We start from the raw sequence: 23,088 nt of genomic DNA, 5'->3' as shown, positions 1-23,088 counted from the left end.
CTGCCCACAAGGAGCATGCTGGGGAAGAAACCTCAACCATTCCCAATGCTTTCAATACTCTTTGCTGAGGACAGCAAGAGGGCTGAAGGTATTTCCCCCTCTCAATTCGTTCTTCTTCCCCTTGATTTTGGAACAGAACAAAAACCTGCAGATGGGTTTCTAGCCAGCAGCTTTCGCCGTAACTTTCTGTCCCTCGATCTCTGTGGTGAGGGAGCATCTCCAACAATTCCAGCCCAGCTTTGGGGAGGATGACCACTTAGTTATCTGTGAGTGGAGCAGGCAAGAATGATGTTTGGCACAGGCTACACTCCCAGCGACTGAGATGCAATATTGGAATTCTGCCTTCCACATCTTAAAACAGTTCTTTAATAATTGAACAATTCCTTTGGAATTAGGGAAGTTGGAAGTAGTCATAGAAATGAAATGTTCAGTGGCTTTACTGGGAGGCACCACAAAACAGTGGTGAATGGTTCCAGTCTGGCTTACAGTGACAGGTCTACGAGTGGGGTCAGTGAGTGTTTTCTGTAAAAGGCCAGATAGTTACCTTTGCAGACTTTGTGGGCCATACGGTCTCTGTCACAACTACTCGGCTCTACTGCTGTCTCATGAAAGGAGCATAGGCAATACATAAATGGGAGAGTATGACAGTGTGCCAATAAAACTTGATTCGTGGACACAGAAATTTGAGGTACATTTCATCTTCTTTTTATGTCATGAGATATGATCATTCTTTTACATTTTTTTCTAACCACTTAAATACATAAAGCCCATTCTTGGTGTGGGCCATGTTGGGTCATCACTTACCAAACCCTGCTTTATAACTGTAGCTCTGGCATATCTTAGCTGTAAACTCTTGGGCAAGTTTTGTTTTGAAGCCTCAGTTCTCTTCTCTGTAAAACAGAAACAACAGCACTGGCCTCATCTGGGTTTCCCGTGGATACAGTGAAAGCAAAATGCTTTAGCACAGGGCGTCTGGGCACGTACTCAGTATGCTATAAATGTGAGCTGTGACGGCCATTTCCCTCCACTCTTCAAAACTCTTGGCAGCTTCTGCCAAATCCATCCAGGCTACCATCAAACAGGACAGAGGTTTCTCATGTCTCTAACAACAAAGAAACATTCTAGACTTTTCATAACAACAGCACTAGCCTTTGAGAGTTTATGGGGCCCTAAAACATGCCTCAAACCCTGGATGCGCTCATCTGTCCATTTCCTGCTAGATCTCAGTCTCTGGAGTTCAGGAGCTGAGGACAAGAGTATGAGGTAGTTTCTCATGCTCTAAGCCAGAAATAATGATATTTTTTTGAGCAGTGGCCAATTCTCATGGCCACTGGCATTCCTGTAAGGGCTTTATGCAATTCTTTCCCTTCATCTTCACAATAACTGAAGGATGCTGATAAGATGGTGAGCTCCAAGTGTCAGACAAGTGTTTCAGGCTTCAGAGAAGATCTGAAGTGTTGGAAGGTCAGGCAACTAGCAAGACGGCAGGCCTAGTAACCAGGAGGTGTGATGTTCCTTCTTGAACCATAGCTCTTACTTTGGAGTAAAGAAAGGATGACCATCTTTTAGAGCCCCAGGACTCTTCCAACTGAACCCATATACTGCACCCCTGGGTAACTTGTTTAAATGCAGATTCTGATTCATTAGGCCTGGGAAGGTCCTGAGATTCTGCATTTCTAAAAAGTTTTCAGGTGATGCCAATGGCATAGGTTCTGGAACCGGGCTTAGTGTGGACAGGCTCAAGACACAGTGAGAAGCTTGAGTTCTGCCTGTTGATGACCAAAGTGGCCTACATGAGATGAATCAATGGCCATGGTTTTCCACAGTCAAGAGCCTTTGGAGCCAGACTGCCAAAGTTAGATTCATAACTCCACCAGGTGCCAGATGTGTGGCCTTGGGGGAAAGTCTCTCAGCTTTTCTGTGCTTCATGTTCCCTGCCTATAAAGGGGAACAGTGGTGGCTCTCATCTCATAGGGTTGTGAAGATGAATTAAATAATCCACATATAAAACATTTAGAGGAATGTCTAATGCATGGTAAGTATCCGATAAATGTAAGATAATCAAAATATTGGGAAAAATGAAGATTTATCTAAAAGTGTGCCATAAGAGGTTTGTTCCCCTGCACAACTAATGACTTGTGCTGATCCATTCAAACACTCCTCTCACTCAAGCCATTTTATAGTTAAGTAAACCAGACCTGCAACTAGTCAGTTATAAAATTAAATTAGGGAGAAAATTTACCCTGAAAGGGCAGGACCCAGATGCCAACAAAGAAGCAGTGATTTCCAGTTCAGTTCATTATTTATTCATCTAAGGGACATGCCCATTCCCTAGACATCTAGGCACAAGAAACGATCAAGAATGCATATAGCGATTTCCTGAGCAGCATAAACCTGAACTTCACCAGAGTCCTTTTCTCACTGGAGTGTTTTAGTCTGTCACTCTGGTAGGTGGTATACTCCCATGGGTATGACAGTTCAGTGTTAATGTTGTGGGGTCAAGCTTGTTTCCTTTCCCCCAAATTATACCATCTCCTCAGGGGAATCATGCATCATTTCACCCTCCCATCCAGGCAGCTATCATTCATTGTGTGCTCACCATAACCCCTGAGGTCTTTGTGTGGGTAAAGCACAGGGCCCAGTGCACAGGCTTTATGCAGTAAAAGATGATTGTGATTAGAGCAAATTCGGGGTGCCATCTTTTAAACAAACCACAGTCTGACCATGGCATCTGGTTACTGAATATCAACTAGATACCAGGAGGCTGGAATGGGGGAAGGCCAAGCGGAAACTTGGTAGGAAAATGCCCACTGCCTTTTCTAAAGTTGGACTGGCAATTTATCACTCAAGTGAGAAACTAAGTGAGCAAGGGCCTGAGAGGAAGAGGGTCTCCTGGTTGCTGGCCTTCATGACCTGTTGGGAAACCTCATCTCCTTCAACAGTGCTGAGTCTCATCCTCTCAGTCAGTCCATCTAGAAATTTCAGCTGTGGCTGACATTCCTGGTGCACTTGATATGGCCATCATTTCCTGGAATAGTCAGGCAGCTTCAGCCTCAGGTACACATGGAGTCAGCTTTTCTGCCTCAGGCCAGGGCTTCCTCAGATGTGGGCATGGATACAACTAAAGTATCTCAATCTTCTTTAGAAGCAACCCAATGACCCTGGGGACAACTTTCAACCAGTGGGGAATGGGAGTCAATGAACAATGTCCCAGCCTCCCCTCCTTTGGCAGGACAATTCTGCAGTGGTTTCAGTGGATCCTCAAAGAAATTCCAGTGGCACTGGAACTGAGATCTCCACAGGGCATCCAGCTGTCTCCCTCCCTTTACTGGCTTTTCCTCCTTCCCAGTCTCACTGTTCTGCTCCCTCACTCCAACTTCCTGAGACAACCTCCCAAACTACCGAAACCCAAGCCCTGTCTCAGTCTCTGATTTGGGGAATCCACACTGAGACCCCTGACCACACCAAAGGTTTTTTCCCAGAGTCCCATAGCATCCTGTACAGAATCACAGCCCTTTTCACACTGCACTGTGGTTGCAGAGCCACAGGGTCTTCCAAGACCAAGATAAAGAGGAACCCTGGAACCCCAGGTGCCCTGGCACGTAGACGGCTCTCAGTAACTGTTAGTTGAATGGATGCCAGAAATACATCTGCCGCCTGTGCATCCGGAGGTCAGGAGGCAACCCTTTGTCTTTTTAACAATTCACAGAATACCTTTTCTGTTTTAGAAAAGCTTGTAAAAAAAAATTGAGAGACATTAGCAGCAGGGGAAAAGACATCTTAAGGAGGTCCATCTTCATTAATCCCACCCATGACTGCCCCACAAACACACCCCAGGTTTCTCCACCTTTTTGCTTGTCTCCTTGGAAGAAACCCAGCCTCATTCACCTCTGACTGTCCATCACTGCAAACTACCTGGAGACTCTCCTCCTCCCTCCTCATCTCCGCTTTACCTTTTGATTCTTATGCTCTGTACTTCCATCAGGGAATCATAACAAAGGACTAAATCAAAGATACTGAAGCAAGTCAAGTTGATTGTGCTGCTGCTGTTCCTTTAAATCTCTATCTCCCCTGGGCCTTGAAGCTAGAGGTTGCAAACCAGCCTCCTGTGGGTCAAGGGTGGTTGGCAGATGCATTTCTGGGAAGACCATACAATGTTCTAAAGTTTCCAATATTTGAAACTCAGTATAGGGAGCATAAAAATCTACATTTCAAGTTATTCTTGAAAAATTAAAGATCTGATGACATGAGAGCGCAACTAACTAGGGTGGGGTGAGGCTGCTTCCTAGAGATGGCACCCGCAGCCCCTCATGCACTGCAGTCCCCACCACTCCCTTTTGCCTCTGATTCTGAGGCCCTTGTCCATTTCATGTTGCCATTTCTGATCACGACACACAGTTTTACTTTGCTCTTTGTTGTTACTGGCCCTAAGGGTGGGTATATTTGAGCTTGCTACTCGATCTTTAAACACTTGGAAAAAACAAGTCCCAAATGCTGTGTATGTTTCTTGTGTGTTTAAGTGCCTCTGGCAAGAGGTTAGAGCTTCCTACTGTAATGCTGTCATGCTGTATACCGTTAATTGGAATCCCATCTTGATGATGATGATGGTGGTGATGATGATACACTAATACTTGGGTAATGGATAGCAGTTACTCATGACATGGATGCCTGCCTAAGCCTCCAGATGCTTTTCTTGGTTTTAAAGAAGTCATTAACACAAGGGATTCAGAATAAATGAGGAATAAATGCATTAAAAACAGAAAGAAGAGGCCACCAGGAGGCGGCACATCTCAGGTATGCTTGCATTGCCCTTGCTTCGTTGAAGGGGAGAGTAGACTGGTGGGCAAAAGAAAAGAAATTCCTCACATTCACATCTTGGACTCCAATTCTGGAAAGAATACAGACTTCTTCATCTTATCACTGAAGCTATAAAGTCAAGCTCAAGAACCATTTTCACCTTAACCCTGAGCAAGGGGAGAACTTCGAGCACACCCCACGAATCAGCATGCCTTGGCACACAGAAAGGACATTGACAGTTTGCATCAAGTGTATAGATCCATAAACCCAGAGTAAATACTAGGCTCCTCCAAAGTTAGAAGTTAGTAACAAAAATGCAAAGGCAAATAAGAAGAATAATTCCTATAACCTGTCAGAGCTCAAAGACAGAACTTAAATGGCTACAAGACATACCACTTACTGAAGGACCACCATTTTTCCAACATTTAATCAGTCACTAAACAAATATTTATCTGTGGGCAAGGAACTAGGAATGAAATGATCGTCAAGACAGACACAGGCACTGCCTTTGTGAATCTTACGGTCCAGCAGGAGTCATTAAACACAAAATTATAATTATTTTGTTCATTACAAATGTAACGAGGGCATGAAAGAGAAGTCAAAATATGGTAACCTGTACCAGGAGACATAATCCAGGAAGAGGGCCCCCCCTGAAGAAACACCATTTAAATTGAGGCCTAAAGGCTGAGTAGGACTTGCCCAGGCAGCAGGCATGTCCGTCATTATTGAGCACTTCTTGTGTGTCCTGCTACCATATCAGGCATTGGGGTTAAAGAGATAAATTACCAAGTGACTTTCCTCAAAGAACTCACAGTCTATTGGGGGTAAGTAGGCTTCTATCTTATCTGCTGCTGGTAAATGATGGGGTCTCTTCATCACCATGCAACAGATTAAATAGTCATTTAACAAATGTTCTGAGACTCAGAAGAATTCAACCAAAAATTTTTCTAATTGTAAAATGTTCTAAGTGCAGAGAATTTCTCAAAAAATTTAATAAAACAGATGAAACTGAGCAACTGTCAAATCCGGTGGAGCACCTGGGGCTTCCCCAAGATAATAAAGCATGTTGTCTGGAGATGTGCAAGCCCCAGAAGGAAACTTGCAGCAGGCACAGGGCAACCCAACCATCCAAAAGAAAGATTAAATGAGGAACTGAATAAAAAGCAGTGAGGCTGGATGTTAAACTTTGGAGAACTGTAAAAAACTATTTTGTGATTAATAATATTAATAGTACTAATACTACTACCAATAATAATGTTAATGAGAACATTGTTCAGGATAACCAAGCATACTGGCAAATCTTTTTATGTACTTAACACATTCAATTCTGTGGGTAAGTACTGGGATAAAATGGGGTAAAAGTCCCCATTTTATGGCTAAAAAACTAGGGATTAGAGAAAACAAGAAACTTCTATTTATGACAATATGGCAGACTGAAAGCTAAAGTCCACAAAGCATTAGACCTGCTGAGTAAAACAACACATTCTTTTTGATCACCAAATGGAGTTTACAAGTAGTCTGATCCTCGGGTGTCAAATTCAGAGGGTGAACTGCATATAAGGGCAGCTACCTCTTGGGGGTTGAGTGGGACAAGTGGCTGGACTCACTGAACAACGGGCTTGGGTTTTAATGGCCATAAAAGTATAAAAGATGTGGTGCTAGGCCTGTGTGAAGTGGGTAACTGGTACTGAGACATCTCCACATAAAGTTAGGGACTTAACAGCATTACACCCTCAGTGAAAAGAGACAATAGACAGAAATCCACCCACTGGCACAGAAGACCACAAAGAACCCAACAATCTCTCCTGGGCTTTGAGTGGGGAAAAAAATGTTGGCTGTCTCGAGAACTTATATCCATGGCTCTTCCATCACAAGAGTTTGGGGTTCTAATATACATGAACCAAATAGTCCAGGAAGTTCCAAGGTGAGATTTTAACATAAAAATATATCTTAAGCAACTCATCACTCCTAGGGTACCTGGCAGAAACAAATGAAAGGGCATACCCTTAACCTGAACCATTCCTGAATCCTATAAAGCTTTTTCTAAAAATGAGTCCACAATCCAAAATTACAACACAAAGAGAAAAAGATCCATCATGAATGAAAGTCAGCAGTTATAATACACAATAGCAAAGATCTCCAAGTCCTTAAAATTATAGAACAATCAGATAAAGACTATAAAATAAATGTTTAAATTATTTGAAGACATAAAGGAAAGAACAAAAACATAAGAAAAATCAAGACACTATCAACAAAGACCAGTCATATGGGAAAAAAACCTCTAGAAAATAAAAATAAATTTAGTGAAAACAAGTCTTGTTCAATTGGCTATTAGCAGGGAAGCACACCTTAGTGTATAATAAGATAAAGCTGAGAAAAAGTAACGTAAGAGATAAAGAGAAGAAAAATATCAGAGGCCAGTAGATAAGGAAGAAAGAATGAGAAAACCCAACCTATATGTGGTAAGAGTTCCAGAAGGAGTGAATAAAGAAGATAAAAGAGACACTATTCAAAGACAGATTCAGATTCAGGAAATAGAGCAAGTCCTAAGCACTGTCATCAAAACCAAATTCATACCAAATGCATTGTGCAAAACTCCAGGACACCAAAGACAATGGGAAGCACTAGCAACCAAACAGAAGCAAAGACAAAATGCCTGAAGAGGATTGAGAATAATGAGACCAATAGCAGACTTCTCAATGCCATTGCTAGAAACCAACACAAAGGCTGTCCAGCTTCAAAGTACACACAGAAAACAGAATTTTGACTCCATCAGTTATAAGTATGGCCAAAATAAAAACATTTTCAGATGAGCAAAGGAGAGTGTTCACCTCTGAAGAATTTATCACTGAAATAACTATGAAAGGCTCCAAAAGGAGATGGAACCTTGAAGAAAGGAACTGAGGATATGAAGAAATAGAAAACAAAAGAACCGGGGGTGCCTGAGTGGCTCAGTGAGTAGGGCATGTGGCTCTTAATCTTGGGGTCCTGAGTCTAAGCCCTGTATTGGGCAAAGAGCTTACTTAAATTTTTTTTTAAAAGGGTGGGTGACTCAGTCAGTTAAGCATCCGATTTTTGATTTTGGTTCAGGTCATGATTTCACAGTTCATGAGATGAACCCCACATCGGGCTCTGCACTGCTTGGGATTCTCTCTTGCTTCCTCTCGCTCTGCCCCTCCTCACCCGCCCCTCTCTCAAAATAAATAAATACTTTTTAAAAATTAAAAAAACCAAACTGGTAAACACCTTGGTAAATCTGAATAAGTATTCATTGACTCTATAAAATCATGATGCTGGCTAATGCTGGCAGAACTGGAGTGAGTATTTAGCATTAAAGCACTCCAGGTCCTTGTATTGTTAGGAATAAGCATATGGATCAACTGTAGATTAGATTTGACGTCCACTACGCATGCTCAATTTTTGAGGAAATTCATGAAACAGAAAATGAGAATTACATTGAGTGGTGGCAGCAATTCAGAAAAAATAAATAGATAAACCAGGAAAAGGAGAGTAGGGAGTAAAGAGGAGAGAGAAGTAACCAGCAGAGGGAAAAAAGAGGGGATAAAGAAAACTCAATCCAATAGAAAGCAGGAACAGACCTTTTTCAAACCAAAATAATAATAATAATAATAATCAGGGTAAATAATAGAAAATAAGTAGGTACAAATAAACCTAAAATTATCAATAATTATCTGGATTAAATGTACCAATCCAAAGACAAATATAGTAAAACTTTGGATTGTAACTTGTTCTGCTAGTATTCCGCAAATTTAAAACTTTTTAAATTTTTTTTTTCAACGTTTATTTATTTTTGGGACAGAGAGAGACAGAGCATGAACGGGGGAGGGGCAGAGAGAGAGGGAGACACAGAATCGGAAACAGGCTCCAGGCTCTGAGCCATCAGCCCAGAGCCCGACGAGGGGCTCGAACTCACGGACCGTGAGATCTTGACCTGGCTGAAGTCGGACGCTTAACCGACTGCGCCACCCAGGCGCCCCATAAAACTTTTTAATTTTAACTTGATAAACAAGCGATGTCTTGCAATGTGAGCAGTATGTGACACCGAATGTCACATGATCACAATGGTTCTTCTGAGCCAATGGCTCTTCTCTCTCTCTCTCTCTCTCTCTCTCTCTCTCTCTCTCTCTGCAGGATTGTGGGTGATCATCTCCCATACTCAGATGCTCAGTCTTAGGCTGTGGTGTTTTTCCAAAATCAGTGATTTTTCAAAATATTGGAAGGTGCCCACAACTGGCACTAGTGTATTTTTTGCCACTTCAAAGCACCTATGGACAGTCCTTCGCTTGTCCATCCAAGAGTAAGCTTAGGAATGCTTTCTTCATTCTAGGTCAGGCTTCCAGCACATAGTGTCCCTTTCCTCTGCTGCCTTATTGCCAGTTACGTTAAATACAGTATATGACAAGGGTTTATTAATACTGTACTATTGTTGACATTCGTGTAAGTGTGTATACGATGGCCCCCATGCAGAAAAAGATTCCATTGAGCCAACAGTGATTCCGTTAGTGATAGTGAAAGTTGTCCTACACAATAACCCTCCTCTCTCTTGTTTCCTTCACACCAGCCACGAAGGCTTTCAAGGTTAAGTGCGGGTTAGTTTATTTTTCTTTATATTATGTATTTTCATTATTATTTTATATTATATTACAGTATTGTAATCATTTTTATATGAATATTTTTGGGTTGTAGAATGAATCATCTGTGTTTCCATTATTTCTTATGGGGAAATTTGCTTTGCTATACGAGTGCTTTGGGTTATAAGCATGTTTCCAGAACGAATTATGCTCCAAGGTTTTACTGTAGATCAGATTGAATTTTTTTAATTACAAGAGGGGCCCCTGGGTAGCTCAGTCAATTAAGCACGGGACTTCAGTGTAGGTCATGATTTCACAGTTCATGGGTTCAAGCCTCACATTGGGCTCTGTGCTGACAGTTCAGAGCCTGGAGCCTGCTTCAGATTCTTTGTCTCCCTCTCTCTCTGCCCCTCCTCCACTCCCACTCGCTCTCTTGCGCTCTCTCTCTCAAAAACACATAAACATTTAAAAAAATGTTTTTTAATTACAAGAGACTCACCTAAAATATAAAGACACCAAAAGTTTAAAAGTATAGAGACCGTATGCACAAACACCCCAGGTAGAGCTAAATTAATATCAGACAATTCTTTAAGTAAAAGTATTAAGGACTGAGGAAGGTTCTTGCACAATATTAAAGGAACAATTCACCAGGGAGCAATAACAATTGCAACCTTTTACTCAACTTATGAACATAATGTAAAATATACTTAAAGCAAAGAAAAAAAGTGAGAAATAGACAAATCTCTAAATTTTCTTTCATTGATTATGTAAACAAAAAAAATTAGGAAAGATACAGATCTGGACAATGCAATTAAGAAGGCTGATCTGGGGAGCCTGGGTGGCTCAGTTGGTTGAGCATCCAGCTTCAGCTCAGGTCATGATCTCACGGTTTGTGAGTTCGAGCCCCGTGTCAGGCTCTCTGCTGACAGCTCGGAGCCTGGAGCCTGTTTGGGATTCTGTGTCTCCCTCTCTCTCTGCTCCTCCCCTGCTCGTGCTCTGTCTCTCTCTCTCAAAAATAAATAAATAAACATTTAAAAAATAAAAAAAATAAAAAGAAGGGTGATCTAATAAACATCATAGAGACTCCTGAATCTTGAACCTTTAGAGAGTACATCACCCTTTCAAGCACACAGGCTTCAGTTACAAAAACTGACCACCTTAGCTGGTCACAAAAGCAAGTTTCAACAAATTCCAAAGAATCAGTAGAATACAGACCACAATGCAAAACAGTGAGAAATCAGTAACTAAAAGATAGCTTAACTGTATGTATACCTGGAAATTTAAAGTTGTACTTTTCATTACCACAGGAGGAATAGTGTCTACTTTTTAAGACTACTCTCGAAGGAGAAATAATTCTGAAATAATTCTGAAAACAGAAAATATTTAGAACTAAATGAAAATGAAAATTCCATATCTCAAAACCTGTGGGGAGGAACTCAAGAAATCATTTAGAAGACGTATTATAGCTGTAAATGCTTCTAAAAGAAAAGTAGATTTAACATTAGCGAGCTGAGCATCAGTCTTCAGAAGGTAGAAAAAGAACAGAATAAATCCAAAGCCCATAGAAGGAAAGAAATAATAAAATTAGAGCAGTCAATGAAATACGAAACAAGCTTACAACACAGAGGTTTGGCAAACACAAAATCTTTTTAAAGCCAACAAGGCAGTAATAAGAGAGGCAAAGTAATGCAGTGGTAGAAAGTGTGGGCTCTGGAGGTGACTGTCTAGTTTGAGTCCCCACTTTGCCACTTCCCAGTTGTGTGGCCTTGGGACGGGACTGTGGCTTCATTGGTGGAGTCACAGCTTAGAGCCCAGACTGCCTGCCAGACCCCAGTGCCCATGCACTAAGTGGTTACCCTCACAACAGGATTTCTAAGTTGTATACTCTAATGAGAGTATCTTCCTCCCATAATGAAATTCAGTATTATTGTCCCCATTTAACAGATGGAGAAACTGAGGTTTGGAGAATTTATGTAAGTCTCCCAAGTCATGTGATACAAAGCACCGGAGCTGATTCAAGACCAGATCTTTCTGACTCCAAAGTCTCATCTATAAAAAAGAGGACGGTCTCCCATGGGCCACTCAGCATAGCTATTTTCTGGAAAGCTACTTACCATATACCCAACTTCAGGGAAGATGTCTTTTTTAAGGTAAAGTGTAAAAGAGAAGGGGCAAACACCCCTTGCTCACGTACAGAAGTTCCTACTCTTACTAATGGTAACCCAGCAGTTAAGATTACAGGCTTTGGAATTAGAAATAATAAGAAAAATTGCCAATGTCCATTAGACATTATGTGCCAAGCAGAATACTAAGCTCTTTCCGTCTTCACAACGTCCCTTTCCACAGGTTCTGTTATTGTCCCATAATACAGGTTAAGAATCCCAGGTGCAGAGAGGTTACCCTCATGCAGCTGCAAATTGGCAAAGACAGGATTCAACTCAGTCCACCAAACACCGGAGCTAACATTCTTGTCCACCCTGAATTCTGGGAGCCCGGCTTCCTCATCTGCTGATTGGGGGTGATAAGACCCACTCCCACGCCCCCAAACTGTGAAAAGGAACCGAGACCAGTAGGGAAAGCCACCCGCACGGTATTTGGCATGGTGGTGATAATGGTGGTGACGGCTTATTCTCGCAAAGACACAGGCCTGAAAGGACGCTACCATTCCTGATTGCTCCAGAATAACTGATTGCGTACAATTCACAAAAAGAAGTCTTTCCTTCCAGTGCATCTCACAAATCTTCAAGAGGACAGATCATCTGCGCTCTATGTGAAAGCTTATTTTCAAAATCAAAATCATAGCATTTTCCATTATATGAAGATATAAAGAAAAGTATTTAAAAGAATCTGACAAATAAAACTGTAGAGAAGTGAGGGATAAAAGCTCACATTACCCAACTTAATTTTCCAGAATTCTTGAAATATCAGTGATGGCAGCATAAAAGAGCAATTAATCATGTTGTTTGTTCTCTGTGTGTGAGTCACTGTTGCCATCTACAGTTAAAAATGGGGCATGCCATGCTGCCAGCTAGCTAATTCGAAAAACAGTCCTGGAGATGGTGATGCCCAGAAAACATGCTTGCTCAGTGAGTACAGAAAACGAAAGTACTACCTGCAGGAGCAGCTCTTTTTCAACCACCTCCTCTGTCTTGCTGATGAGACGCTTCTGCAGGGTATGAATTTTCTGTATCAGCTCATAGGTACTGGGGTCACTGGCCTGTTCAAAGGGAACAAAATAAAGCAGCTGAGCTATCATTAGTTCAAAGCACTGAGGTCCCTGTGTAAAGTAATTATTGTTTTGTTAAAATTTATTGCAAACCTGCAGACCCAACTCAGAGAGAATTAGAACCAAAAAACTAAGAAAGCATAACAGATGGCAACGGCCATCAAAAAAGATTGAAGCTTGGCTAATGTCTTATCTACTGGCTCTAGCTAGCCAATAAGTGGACAGCAAATATGTTTATTCCACCAGTGGGATAATACTAATAATAACAATAATGATAGCTACCGTGCATTTTACCTGATTCTTTGCCACCATCCAGACACCATGCTAAGTGCTTTTTGTACAGTATCAAATTTTAGGCACATGACAGTCCTAAGAGACAGTATTAGTCTTCCCCTTTTACAGATAAGGGAACTGAGGCTCAGAGGATTAAGTCATTTACCCATACCGATGAGGGTCAGAGCTGGATTCAAGCCCAGACATGCCTGGCTCTAAAGCCTGTGGTTCTTCATTACCATGTTCTGAGGCTTTTCTTCCTATGCCCTCTGTTTCCAAATGAATGAGACAGGGTTCCCTAATGTATTCAAACTCAGGATTCTCCTTTGGTAATTGCCAACAAGAAGATTCATTATAGCCTAAGATGGGGAATGTTTCTAGGACATAGACTTCTGCTAATCATTGGCTGCAAAACACGACCAGGGCATTTAGCTCTCAAATGGGGTTATCAATCCGTAAAGGTTTGATGCACCTTTGAATTGTACAAATTCGAACAAACTCTACAATTATAAATTGATAATCTGTCCCCTCGACTTTGAGCCAAAGCTCTGCTTTCAACTGTACTGACATTTTGAATTAATCTAGCAGCTAAATATTTTCATCTGCCTCCCCAATATTTTCTAATTTTTAAATAGAAATTGACATGGAATTGGAAACTTTAAAGATCTGCTTGAAAACACATGGAATAAACTAATGTGACAGTAAATGAATTTTAAGTCTTTAGCTCTACTTCCCCAGACACATCCATATTATTGTTAGTTTAGTAAATTACACCACTCTTGGCATTTAAAGAGGAATAAATGAGGGTCGAGAAGAGGTGGGGAGAAAACATTTCACTGACTCTGACTTTGCTTAAGAAATACTAAGCAGTGCCAACTGATATCCACAAACTGGGACTAGATTTGGCACACATTCATCTGGCAAGACTAGATGTTGTTAAAATTCAGGCCTCATGTTTACCTAACAATTTATAATGCATTATCTTTAATGGTTTCTTCATTAAAAGGAAAAAAAAAATAGAAATGAAAACCAAAAACTGACTTGGCTGATTGCTCTTTCTTACATCGTGTACTTGTATCCTTCCAAAACCCTAATTGTTCGTGTAGCCCAAGCCCCTCCTGGCACCCACGTGGCTGGGCACAACCATCAGAGATGGCCGTCTTTTCCTTGAATAAAGCAGAGCTTGTCTTTAACTGTTATCTGCAGGGCTGGTGGGAACATCTATCAGGAAATCATAAAATAAAATATGAGGTTTGTTATCCATCACCTGACAGTGAGACTTCGGCTATGTCCCCAGATCCTAAGAGAAAGGGTTTGGCTAACACAATGCTAGTCCTTCAAAAAAAAAAAAAAAAAAAAAGGGCCTTATTTCCTGCAGGAAATCAAAGAATGCAAAGACCAACTGAAAGACAGCATAGACGCTTGTTGGCCAATATAGCTAAAGGCAATTACCAATCCAAGACAGGCAGCCTCAGGATAACTGGTTGACCAAAACTACTTTAACAAGAAAAATATCAATTGGTGAGGCAAGTTCACATCTTTCCCTGCGTTTTCTTTAAACAGAAGGGATTTTGTCCAAGACTTTTTTTTTTTTTTTTTTTTTGAGATAGGGTCGGGGAAAGAGGGAGAAGGGGAGAGAGAGAATCTTAAGCAGACTCCATGTTCAGTGTGGAGGCTGACACAACACTAGATTCCACGACCCCCAGGATCAAGAGCTGAGTGTTCAACTGACTGAGCCACACAGACCCCCTTGTCCAAGACTTTTTAAACAAAACCCAAGTAAACTATCTGGGTTCGGAACAACCCAACTGACATTCGATCCAACCTTACATGTTAGGTAACAATTTGCATAGGATTAAATAAAACCAAGCTTCTTACTGTGCTTTAGCTAGGACACCGTGCAGGGCAGAAGAAGAGATTCGGGGAAGAGAGGAAAGCTCTGCCAGGTGTTACCTGAAGCTTCCTCCATCTGTGCACGTTCATGGGGTTCTCCAGTTCCTCCTCCAGGGCTCGGCATCGCGTCCTCTCCTTCAAGAATTCTCTTTGCATGTGAAAAAACTCCTGCCTAAAAAAAATGAACTTTCTTTTGCAGAGAAATTCTCCTCCCATTTGAAAATCATGTCTTTATGTGGCTATCTACACACTACATCTTACATAAAAAGTTGGAATGAGGGAGACTTCTGTGAACCAAGACCAGCCCCCAATCTGAGCCAGACACAGATGTTACCAATCCCTACAGAGAGCAGACTCCAGCTTTCTCTTTAATGAAAGGACCAGAGCTTCAGAATCATGATTCTGAATACCCAAGGAATTTAGAAGTGTATGGAAAGAATAGGGAGGAAGTAAATTATGAGAATTTTAATATACCTTTCAATGCTTCTAAATATCTCCATATAAAGAACAATATATCTTTTATGTTCTGCTTCAAGATACAGCACCTGACTGCAAGACACTGAGGCTCCGGTGTTAACCTGACACCAATCAGGGCGGTGCATTGTACCCGCCTGCACCCTGGAATCACCTGGGGGAGCCTTACAACCTACCTTTGCCTAGACCAAATCCCACAGGAATTCTGCCTTAATTCATCTAGCATGTTACTTGGGTTTCATAGTTGTTGTTGTGGTTTTTTTTAATTTTTTTAGTGTTTATTTATTTTTGAGAGACAGAGACAGAGTGCAAGCAGGGGAGGGGCATAGAGAGGGAGTCACAGAATCCAAAGCAGGCTCCAAGCTGGCAACACAGAGTCCGACGCGGGGCTCGAACCTACGAACCATGAGGTCATGGCCTGAGCCAGTCAGAGGCTTAACCGACTGAGCCACCCAGGCGCCCCAGGTTTCATAGGTTTTAAAGTCCTCCTGGTAATTCTAAGGTACAGCCAGGATTGAGAAACACCGAGTTGGGAGTGATATTTTATTTCATGTTCCACAACTACACAGATGGCTGCAACGGTCCTGAAGAGCTAGCTCTGGCTCAAACCTACTTCTCCAAACTGCGGAAATCTCCAGCTAATAGGTACTGTGCGATAGCCATTCGCAGTACCCTGTGAGCTGGCTGCCACCCTATTGAACAAGACGCTTTGCTGGGGGGCGGAGAAGAAGCAAACACTCACACTGATACGGGCAACAAGGATATTATTATCTGTCCTCGTCTGCTGTGGGTGTGCAGATTACTAATACCAAGCCATCTCTTTTACTTAATTGCTTCATTTAAACCAATAATACAACTTCCCCTCATTAGCAAGACAAACCATTAGAATTTACTGCACGATGTTCACTCAACAGGGAGCTCAGAACAAGCTGCTTAGAATTAAAAGCATATTTTTAACACTTCGATTATCTAGAGCGCCGTCAGACAGGAGGGCAGGAGTATTAGCTACTGTCACTGACAGCTTATTTTGTACTAGACCCTGTGCTAGGCACATTGTGTTTGTTTCCGTATTTAATTTTAGCTACAAGCCTAAAGCTCAGAGAAGTGTGATGATTTGCCCAAGGTCACACAGCTTGTGGGTGGCAAGTCTGAGATTGGAATTCATGCCTGCTTGCCTCCAATATCTTTCCTAAGTTGTCCTCCCATTGAAAAGAAAAATAAAATCTATTACCAACAAACCAGTCATACTGACAAGGAATGGGTAGAATTTGGTCCTTTGTGTATATAACAAAAATAACTCATGGCTGGCAAGTTTAGTGATGATCTTTGAGATCATTCAATAGCTACTTAGAATGAATCCATTTGTCTTCGAAATGTCAACGGTTGGTATCTCTGGTTAGTAAACTTATGAGTGATTTTCTAATCCCTTCTTTATATTTTTTCTTCATTTCCCACATTTTCTACAATGAATTTGTACTACTTTCATCACCTGAAATACGAGCGACTCTAAAAAAATAAAAATAAAAAGTACTGATCCATCCTGGATAGTGGCAACTTCTCTTGCTATTCCTGAATATATTCACTGCATCTAAATATCAAAACTATCTTCTAACTTAATTCATTTAAGAAGCAGATGCAAACCATGTCCTTGTCCCAAGGTGGTCAAGGATACTGTTCATCTACAAGTCTGGGGGGAATAAGGATAGCTACTGAAACAACACCAGTCCTCTTATTTGGTTTCCTGCAATTGCCTATATAAAACATGGTGATGTTTTCCCAAAGGGGAAGTAGATCTTGTATAATGTAAGATTTAAGGCAAGAAGAAGGCACACTAAGCTAAAGTAAAAGCTGCGGAAGATAAATCAAGAGTGAGACATAAAATTTGGCCGCCTTCTAAGGAAACAGAGTTTTTCAAATCGTGATAAAATTAAATTTTTCTCTTCTGTTCGTTCTGTATATAATTCCAAGAAAAAAGATGTGCAAATGTTCCCAGGACCGAATGTAAATGTTGCTGATCCATTGCTTGCACACTGCCTTCTTAAAGGAAGTCTAAACAGCTCATTGGGGGAAATTATTTTCTGCATTGTAACTAGTTTGTCTGTGGTCTGTTTTCAAATTTCTTTTTTTTTAATGCAGAATACATTTCTTAAAAAATCTTTTTGCCCTCACTTATATTTCCCTGAGAGGAAATGAGTCCATTCTTTTGTGACATAGAATGGGCACAACATAGATTCTGAATTACGGAAAAGTTGTTCTCATTATTCGTTAATAATTTCATCATATAAAAAATTATTTTGTACAACTTGAGAAAGACTTTCCATGACACACAAGCATGAACATAAGGTCATTTCAGGAGCTCCCCTCAGGCTACTGTGACCTCAGCTCTGAAAGGTCTTCTATTACCTGAGTTCATCAACATTTGCCACACTCCTGGCAAGAATCCCCTTTTCCCGGCGAAGTTTCTTAATCTCAAGTTTGAGAATTCTCATGTCCTCCACCTTCTGGTTGTACTGGCTCTCGCCTTTATTCAGCACGGACTGTTGGATCTTGATCTTCTCATAGAGCAAAGCCAATTCGTCATTGCGCCGGACAAGCTGAGACCCAAGAATATCTCTCTCGCTGATGACCTAAAAAAATCAGGAAAGGCATGGCTGTCAGGGAACAAAAAGTCTCACTTTACATTATGGCAGCCTCTTTCATTCTGTCAAAGATGTCTCAAATGCCCCTGTATGCTAGGTACCCAGTGGGCAGGGCACTGGAAAGACCCTGCTAGACAGTCAACACTGGGCTCCTTCCATGCATTTGCAGTCCCTTTGGAAAGAGAAAGGGTACAACAAATCATCAATCATCATCATCATCATCATCATCATCATCATCATCATCCAATAATTCTTGGTCCATCAGTTTGGTTTTTTTCCCAACCCATTATTTTATAAATATTAAATTTTTAAGTGTATTTGTTTATGTTGACACAGAGAGAGAGAGAGAGAGAGAGAGAGAGAACGCGCGTGTGCACACATGAATGGGGGAGGGGCAGAAAGAGAGGGATAAAGAGAATCCCAAACAGGCTCTGCATTGTCAGTGAAGAGCCCAACTCAGGGCTCAAACTCACAAACCATGAGATCGATACCTGAGCCAAAATCAAGAGTCAGATGCTTAACTGACTGAGCCACCCAGGCGCCCCTATAAATGTTAAAATTTGAATGACTTAATGATGGGCTAGCTCTTACCAGTTTCCACCACTCCTTACTGTCTTACACCGGTCAACTTCTTTTTTCACTCTCCCAAATCTCTGAAAGCTTATTTAAGTTTCTTTCTTTCTTTTTTTTTTTTCTGTTTATTTATTTTGAGAGAGAGAAAGAACGAGTTGGGGAGGGGCAGAGACAGAGAGGCAGAGAGAGAATCCCAAGCAGACTTCTCTGAGTTGTCAGTGCAAAGCCCAACCCAGGGCCCTATCTCACAAACTGTGAGATCATAACCAAGTCAAAATCAAGAGTCAGATGGGTAACTGACTAAGCCACCCAGGTGCCCCTGACAGTATGTAAGCTTCTAACCCCCTAATTATGCATTTGAGTTTCTAGCCCTGGAATTATGCCATTTTTAATTACAATTATATGTGAGCATTTATATTATACTAGAATGTAAACTCCCTGAGAATAAGGACCTTATTTTCTTGTTGGTCAGTGTATCCCCAGTGCCTGGAGGACAGTAAATGCTCATAAATATGACTTGAATAATGAACAAATATTTCATAATTAATCAACAGAAGACGGATCTTCTGCTGCTGCTGTTCTTCCAATAAATAGAATGTAAGAGCATAAAGAATGAGGATTCATGAAAAGCTGAATCACACAGTTGTGCTTGCTGATGAGGTCTGGTGAGGAGATGTTCCTACCTGGTCTAATTCCTTCTTCTGTCTCAGCCTCTCCCCATCGGCCTCAGCGATGATCCGCAGGAGCTTTCTCTCCTCCACTTCCTGCTTTTCAATGAAGTGCTTGGTCTCCAGAGCTTGTTGTCTGAGCTTCTGCAGCTCGGCCTGACAAAGGGCAAAAGGTACAGACAAAGTTCACTCTGTGGCAATACCAGCCTGGACTGCAGGGCCCAGGATCAGATGTAGAGTTGTTCTTCTTATACTTTCCTCTGATGGTTTGCTTAATATGGCCTGATCACTCTCACAAGCAAAACAAGCTTCACACACACACACACACACACACACACACACACACACAGGCCTGTAAAGAAACAGCAGTGAACATTACAGTGGTCATGTTTATTCTATGAGTTGTGCCCTTGAGGGATTTCCATCATTTTTCTATATATGTGTAGCAGAGGCTTCATTGGTATTCAGCAGCACTTCTCTCACCAGCTAAACAAGGTGAGAATTCACAAAGAATGGTGCAGAGGAGGATGTAGGGGTACGGAGGGGTGAGGGAGGGTCTTTGCATGCATCAGCTCCTGTAATGGTCCGAACACCACGGGCATATCAACTGTAAAGATAAAGCCTACTGCAAGCAAAAATTAAATTAACAAAGATAACAACCAAGTGTCTGTCTTATAAAATGTCTTGATGGAACAGAAGAGATGTCATGGTGCAAAAAGATACATAGATCCTATCCCTAAGATGCTTCCAATCTAGATGAGAAGATAAGATATACAAGTATTATATGAACATTAACAAGTCCAGGCAGCGATTTTTCAGTATCTTTATTAGCACACAGACAGTGAATGGATGTTATAGGAGGTTAGAGGACTATGGTTGTCAGGGAGACTTCCGGGGAGAGCTCAGATCTTGAGGCTCTTGAGGTCACATGGAAATCATAAGAGTGATGGAGAAAGGGTGCCGTGGACTAGTCAGTTTCAGAAAGAAAATACCTCTCATCAAAGGACACATTCACTCCAATTCCACAAATATGTTTGTGACCTACAATATCTCAGGCATTTTGATACCAGGCATCTTGCATAGCTACTCTTATCCCCAGTTTACAAATGTGATCCGTAAGACTCTCTGTCTCAAAAATAAATAAACGTTAAAAAATAAAAATAAAAAAGGGCGTCTGAGTGGCTCAGTTGGTTAAGCATCCGGCTTCAGCTCAGGTCATGATCTCACGGTCCGTGAGTTCAAGCCCCGCGTCAGGCTCTGGGCTGACGGTTCAGAGCCTGGAGCCTGCTTCCGATTCTGTGTCTCCCTCTCTCTCTGCCCCTCCCCCGTTCATGCTCTCTCTCTGTCTCAAAAATAAATAAACATTAAAAAAAACAAATGTGATCCATAAGAGACAAAGAAAAGCAAATTAACTTGCACATGGTCACACAGCTAGTAAGTAGCAGAGTTTGGATTCCAACCCAGATTTTCTGATTCCAAACCCTGTACCCCCACTGCTATCACCACCCAATTGTTGTAAGTGAAATACAAGAATAAAACTTGAAAGATTCATCATCTGTTAGAAATGACAAATAAAACCACACCACAATGTGCAAATGCTATCTACTGAGAGAAAAAGGACATGGGAGTTTCTAATTCCTGCCTGCCCAGGGGTTAGAGGGAAGAACCAGTTGGAGCCTTGGCAACTGACAGTTAAGTTCCTAAATGCAGAGACTTGTGTTGGGGGAAGGCATTAAACAGCCAAGCATGCAAATTGTAAAGTACCTGGTGTGTTCACCACACAGCCAACATCCAGTGTGGCTGGATTAGTGTTAGGTAGGGAACAGCAGGAGGTAAAGCTGAACCAGACTGGGAAAGGTTTTGTGTGCCACACACTGGACAGAGTCTACAATGGGGAGTCACAGAGGGATTCATATTAAAGGAAACAAAAGTATGTCTTTGAGAGGTTCCACTTCCACATGGGAAGGACAGGTTTTTATCACAGACGGGCTCAGCACAAAAAGTAACAAATAAAAATAGAGCTCTGTTATTACGCATGCCTGGAAACACAAGGGGGATGACAAGATGATAGTAAGGCTCCAACTTTTCCATGGTTTGCTGGCTGGCAAATCACAGTGAGAAAGTAATAAATTTTTCCTTCAAGGAAGTATTGGGAGCCCCACCACCACCACCACCACTACCACCTCCACCCATCCAGAAAGTTCACTGGGATGACAGAAAGCCCCATATTTGCAAATGCCTGTGACCCAACCCAACCCTAGTTAGGTTGGACTCACGGAGGCTAAGAGTCATTAACTCCATACCTCAAGCTTATCCAAACAGTAGAAGATACTGCGCACCTAGTAATAGACGTGTAATGTCACAAACTAAAGGCATCCGGCTACTGTGAAACCAAAGGTTTCTTTTATGACATTTCGTTTGTTCATTCACGAATATGTTTTTGGTACAGAGATAAGCAAAAGCAAATACTTATTGAGAAAAGATCTGGTCTAATACTTACCACTTTGGCAATCCTGTTGGGAAAGAAAGCAAAGAACCAGCCTCTCTCTTTCTTTAATAAGTTAAGGTGACAGTGAAGGCAGCCATAAATACCTGTTTGGCTCATGTTTTCTTTAATAAAACTTTTATTTTCCCAGATGTGCAACATTCACTTCCCTGTTCCTAAGTGCCAAGAGCTGATCGGAATCCATCAGCAGAACAAAATGAAACCCCTGTTATATTAAAATGCAATCAACGGTGTGTAAAAGTATCTGTCTGAAATGTAAAACCGTTCACGCGTTTGGCATTGCTGTGTGTTTTTTTTCCCATAATATATCAAAATTCTGAGTGGTCTCCTTATGTCATAAATTTATGGGCTGTAAACAAGATGTGGCATTAGACTATGGCAGCAAATGTTAACATCAACAAAACACCTTGAGCCTAATGCATTTAGCAGCTATAAATCTGAGCTGTCTCACCCAGGAAAGATGGTAACAATTGCTGGGCTCCCAAAAGCCCATCAAGCAATGTTCTAGGTGGCACCTGAGGTATCCACATCTCTGAAAGTGTTACCAGTGGTATGAAGTTGTAATGGTAATGCAATGATGGGACACACCCTTTAGTCACTGCCTCCACAATCATACGGTTTTGTGATAGGTGTTTACGGAATATATATCATCCAATTTGGCTGCAGGTATAAATCATATCTCAAGAACCATACTCACAGGTGTTTCACCCATTCGTACATGATCCCAACATTCACTGGGCTTCACAGAAATCATCTGTTTACATCTAAGACTAATAGGACCACCTAAATTTTTCTAGTCGTGAGAATAATTAGGCTTTCTTTCCCTCCCCCTCTCTGTCTCTGTGGCAGCTCCCATCCAGGTCACCCTAGAAAGTCCACTAAGTAAAAGGATAAGGTGCCCTGAAGCCAGTTGTTAATGTGATGCTGGGCTCTGGACATAGAGAACCTGCTGCTGAATTATTCACCAGGAATCAAAGTGCTGTCAGACTGATGTGGGATGATTTGAAGGTGACGAGGCAGAATCAGGGGCTTGTTAGGACACTCCAAATGAGATGGCTCCGTCAGCACTGATGAAACAAGACTGGGACAGAATGGGCAGATGAACGCACATGCAGCAATGTCTCAGAGAACTATTGACATTCTGTCATAACCATAATGTGCTGACAATGTCTAGAATCCTGAGAAGTCAGTAAGACCTGGGAGCAACTGAAAAAGGAAAAGAAATATGGAAGGAGCAAGATGTTTCTTTTGAGGGGGGATGAACGGGGACAAGGGTGATCCATTATGGACAACTCTTTGTCATCTTGGAGAAGTAGTAAATTGGGTTGTCCTGTCAAAAGGCGTATCATGGTCTCGGGGCGCCTGGGTGGCGCAGTCGGTTAAGCGTCTGACTTCAGCCAGGTCACGATCTCCCGGTCCGTGAGTTCGAGCCCCGCGTCGGGCTCTG

General features: G+C 41.7%; 1 protein-coding gene across 2 annotated transcripts in view; it reads right to left on the bottom strand.

Moving 5' to 3' along the window:
• The window catches only part of CFAP58 (cilia and flagella associated protein 58), a 107,548-nt gene that overhangs the window by 40,308 nt on the left and 44,152 nt on the right, over positions 1–23,088 (bottom strand). For both annotated transcript variants that reach the window (XR_005793642.1, XM_040486369.1), the window contains exons 12-15: positions 19,151–19,291; positions 17,659–17,882; positions 14,842–14,953; positions 12,502–12,606 (exon numbers count right to left, since the gene is read on the bottom strand). Coding sequence is in view for 1 of the 2 variants with exons in the window: in XM_040486369.1 (XP_040342303.1) it covers positions 12,502–12,606; positions 14,842–14,953; positions 17,659–17,882; positions 19,151–19,291 (582 nt within the window). In the remaining variant the exon portion in view is untranslated. The remainder of the gene's footprint in view (positions 1–12,501; positions 12,607–14,841; positions 14,954–17,658; positions 17,883–19,150; positions 19,292–23,088) is intronic.

The sequence above is a fragment of the Herpailurus yagouaroundi genome, unplaced genomic scaffold (assembly GCF_014898765.1).
Source record: "Herpailurus yagouaroundi ecotype Mexico unplaced genomic scaffold, PumYag 163, whole genome shotgun sequence".
NCBI classification, from domain to species: Eukaryota; Metazoa; Chordata; class Mammalia; order Carnivora; family Felidae; genus Herpailurus; species Herpailurus yagouaroundi.
Note: the sequence above shows the minus strand (reverse complement) of the source record. Positions and strands in the feature narration are given on the sequence as shown.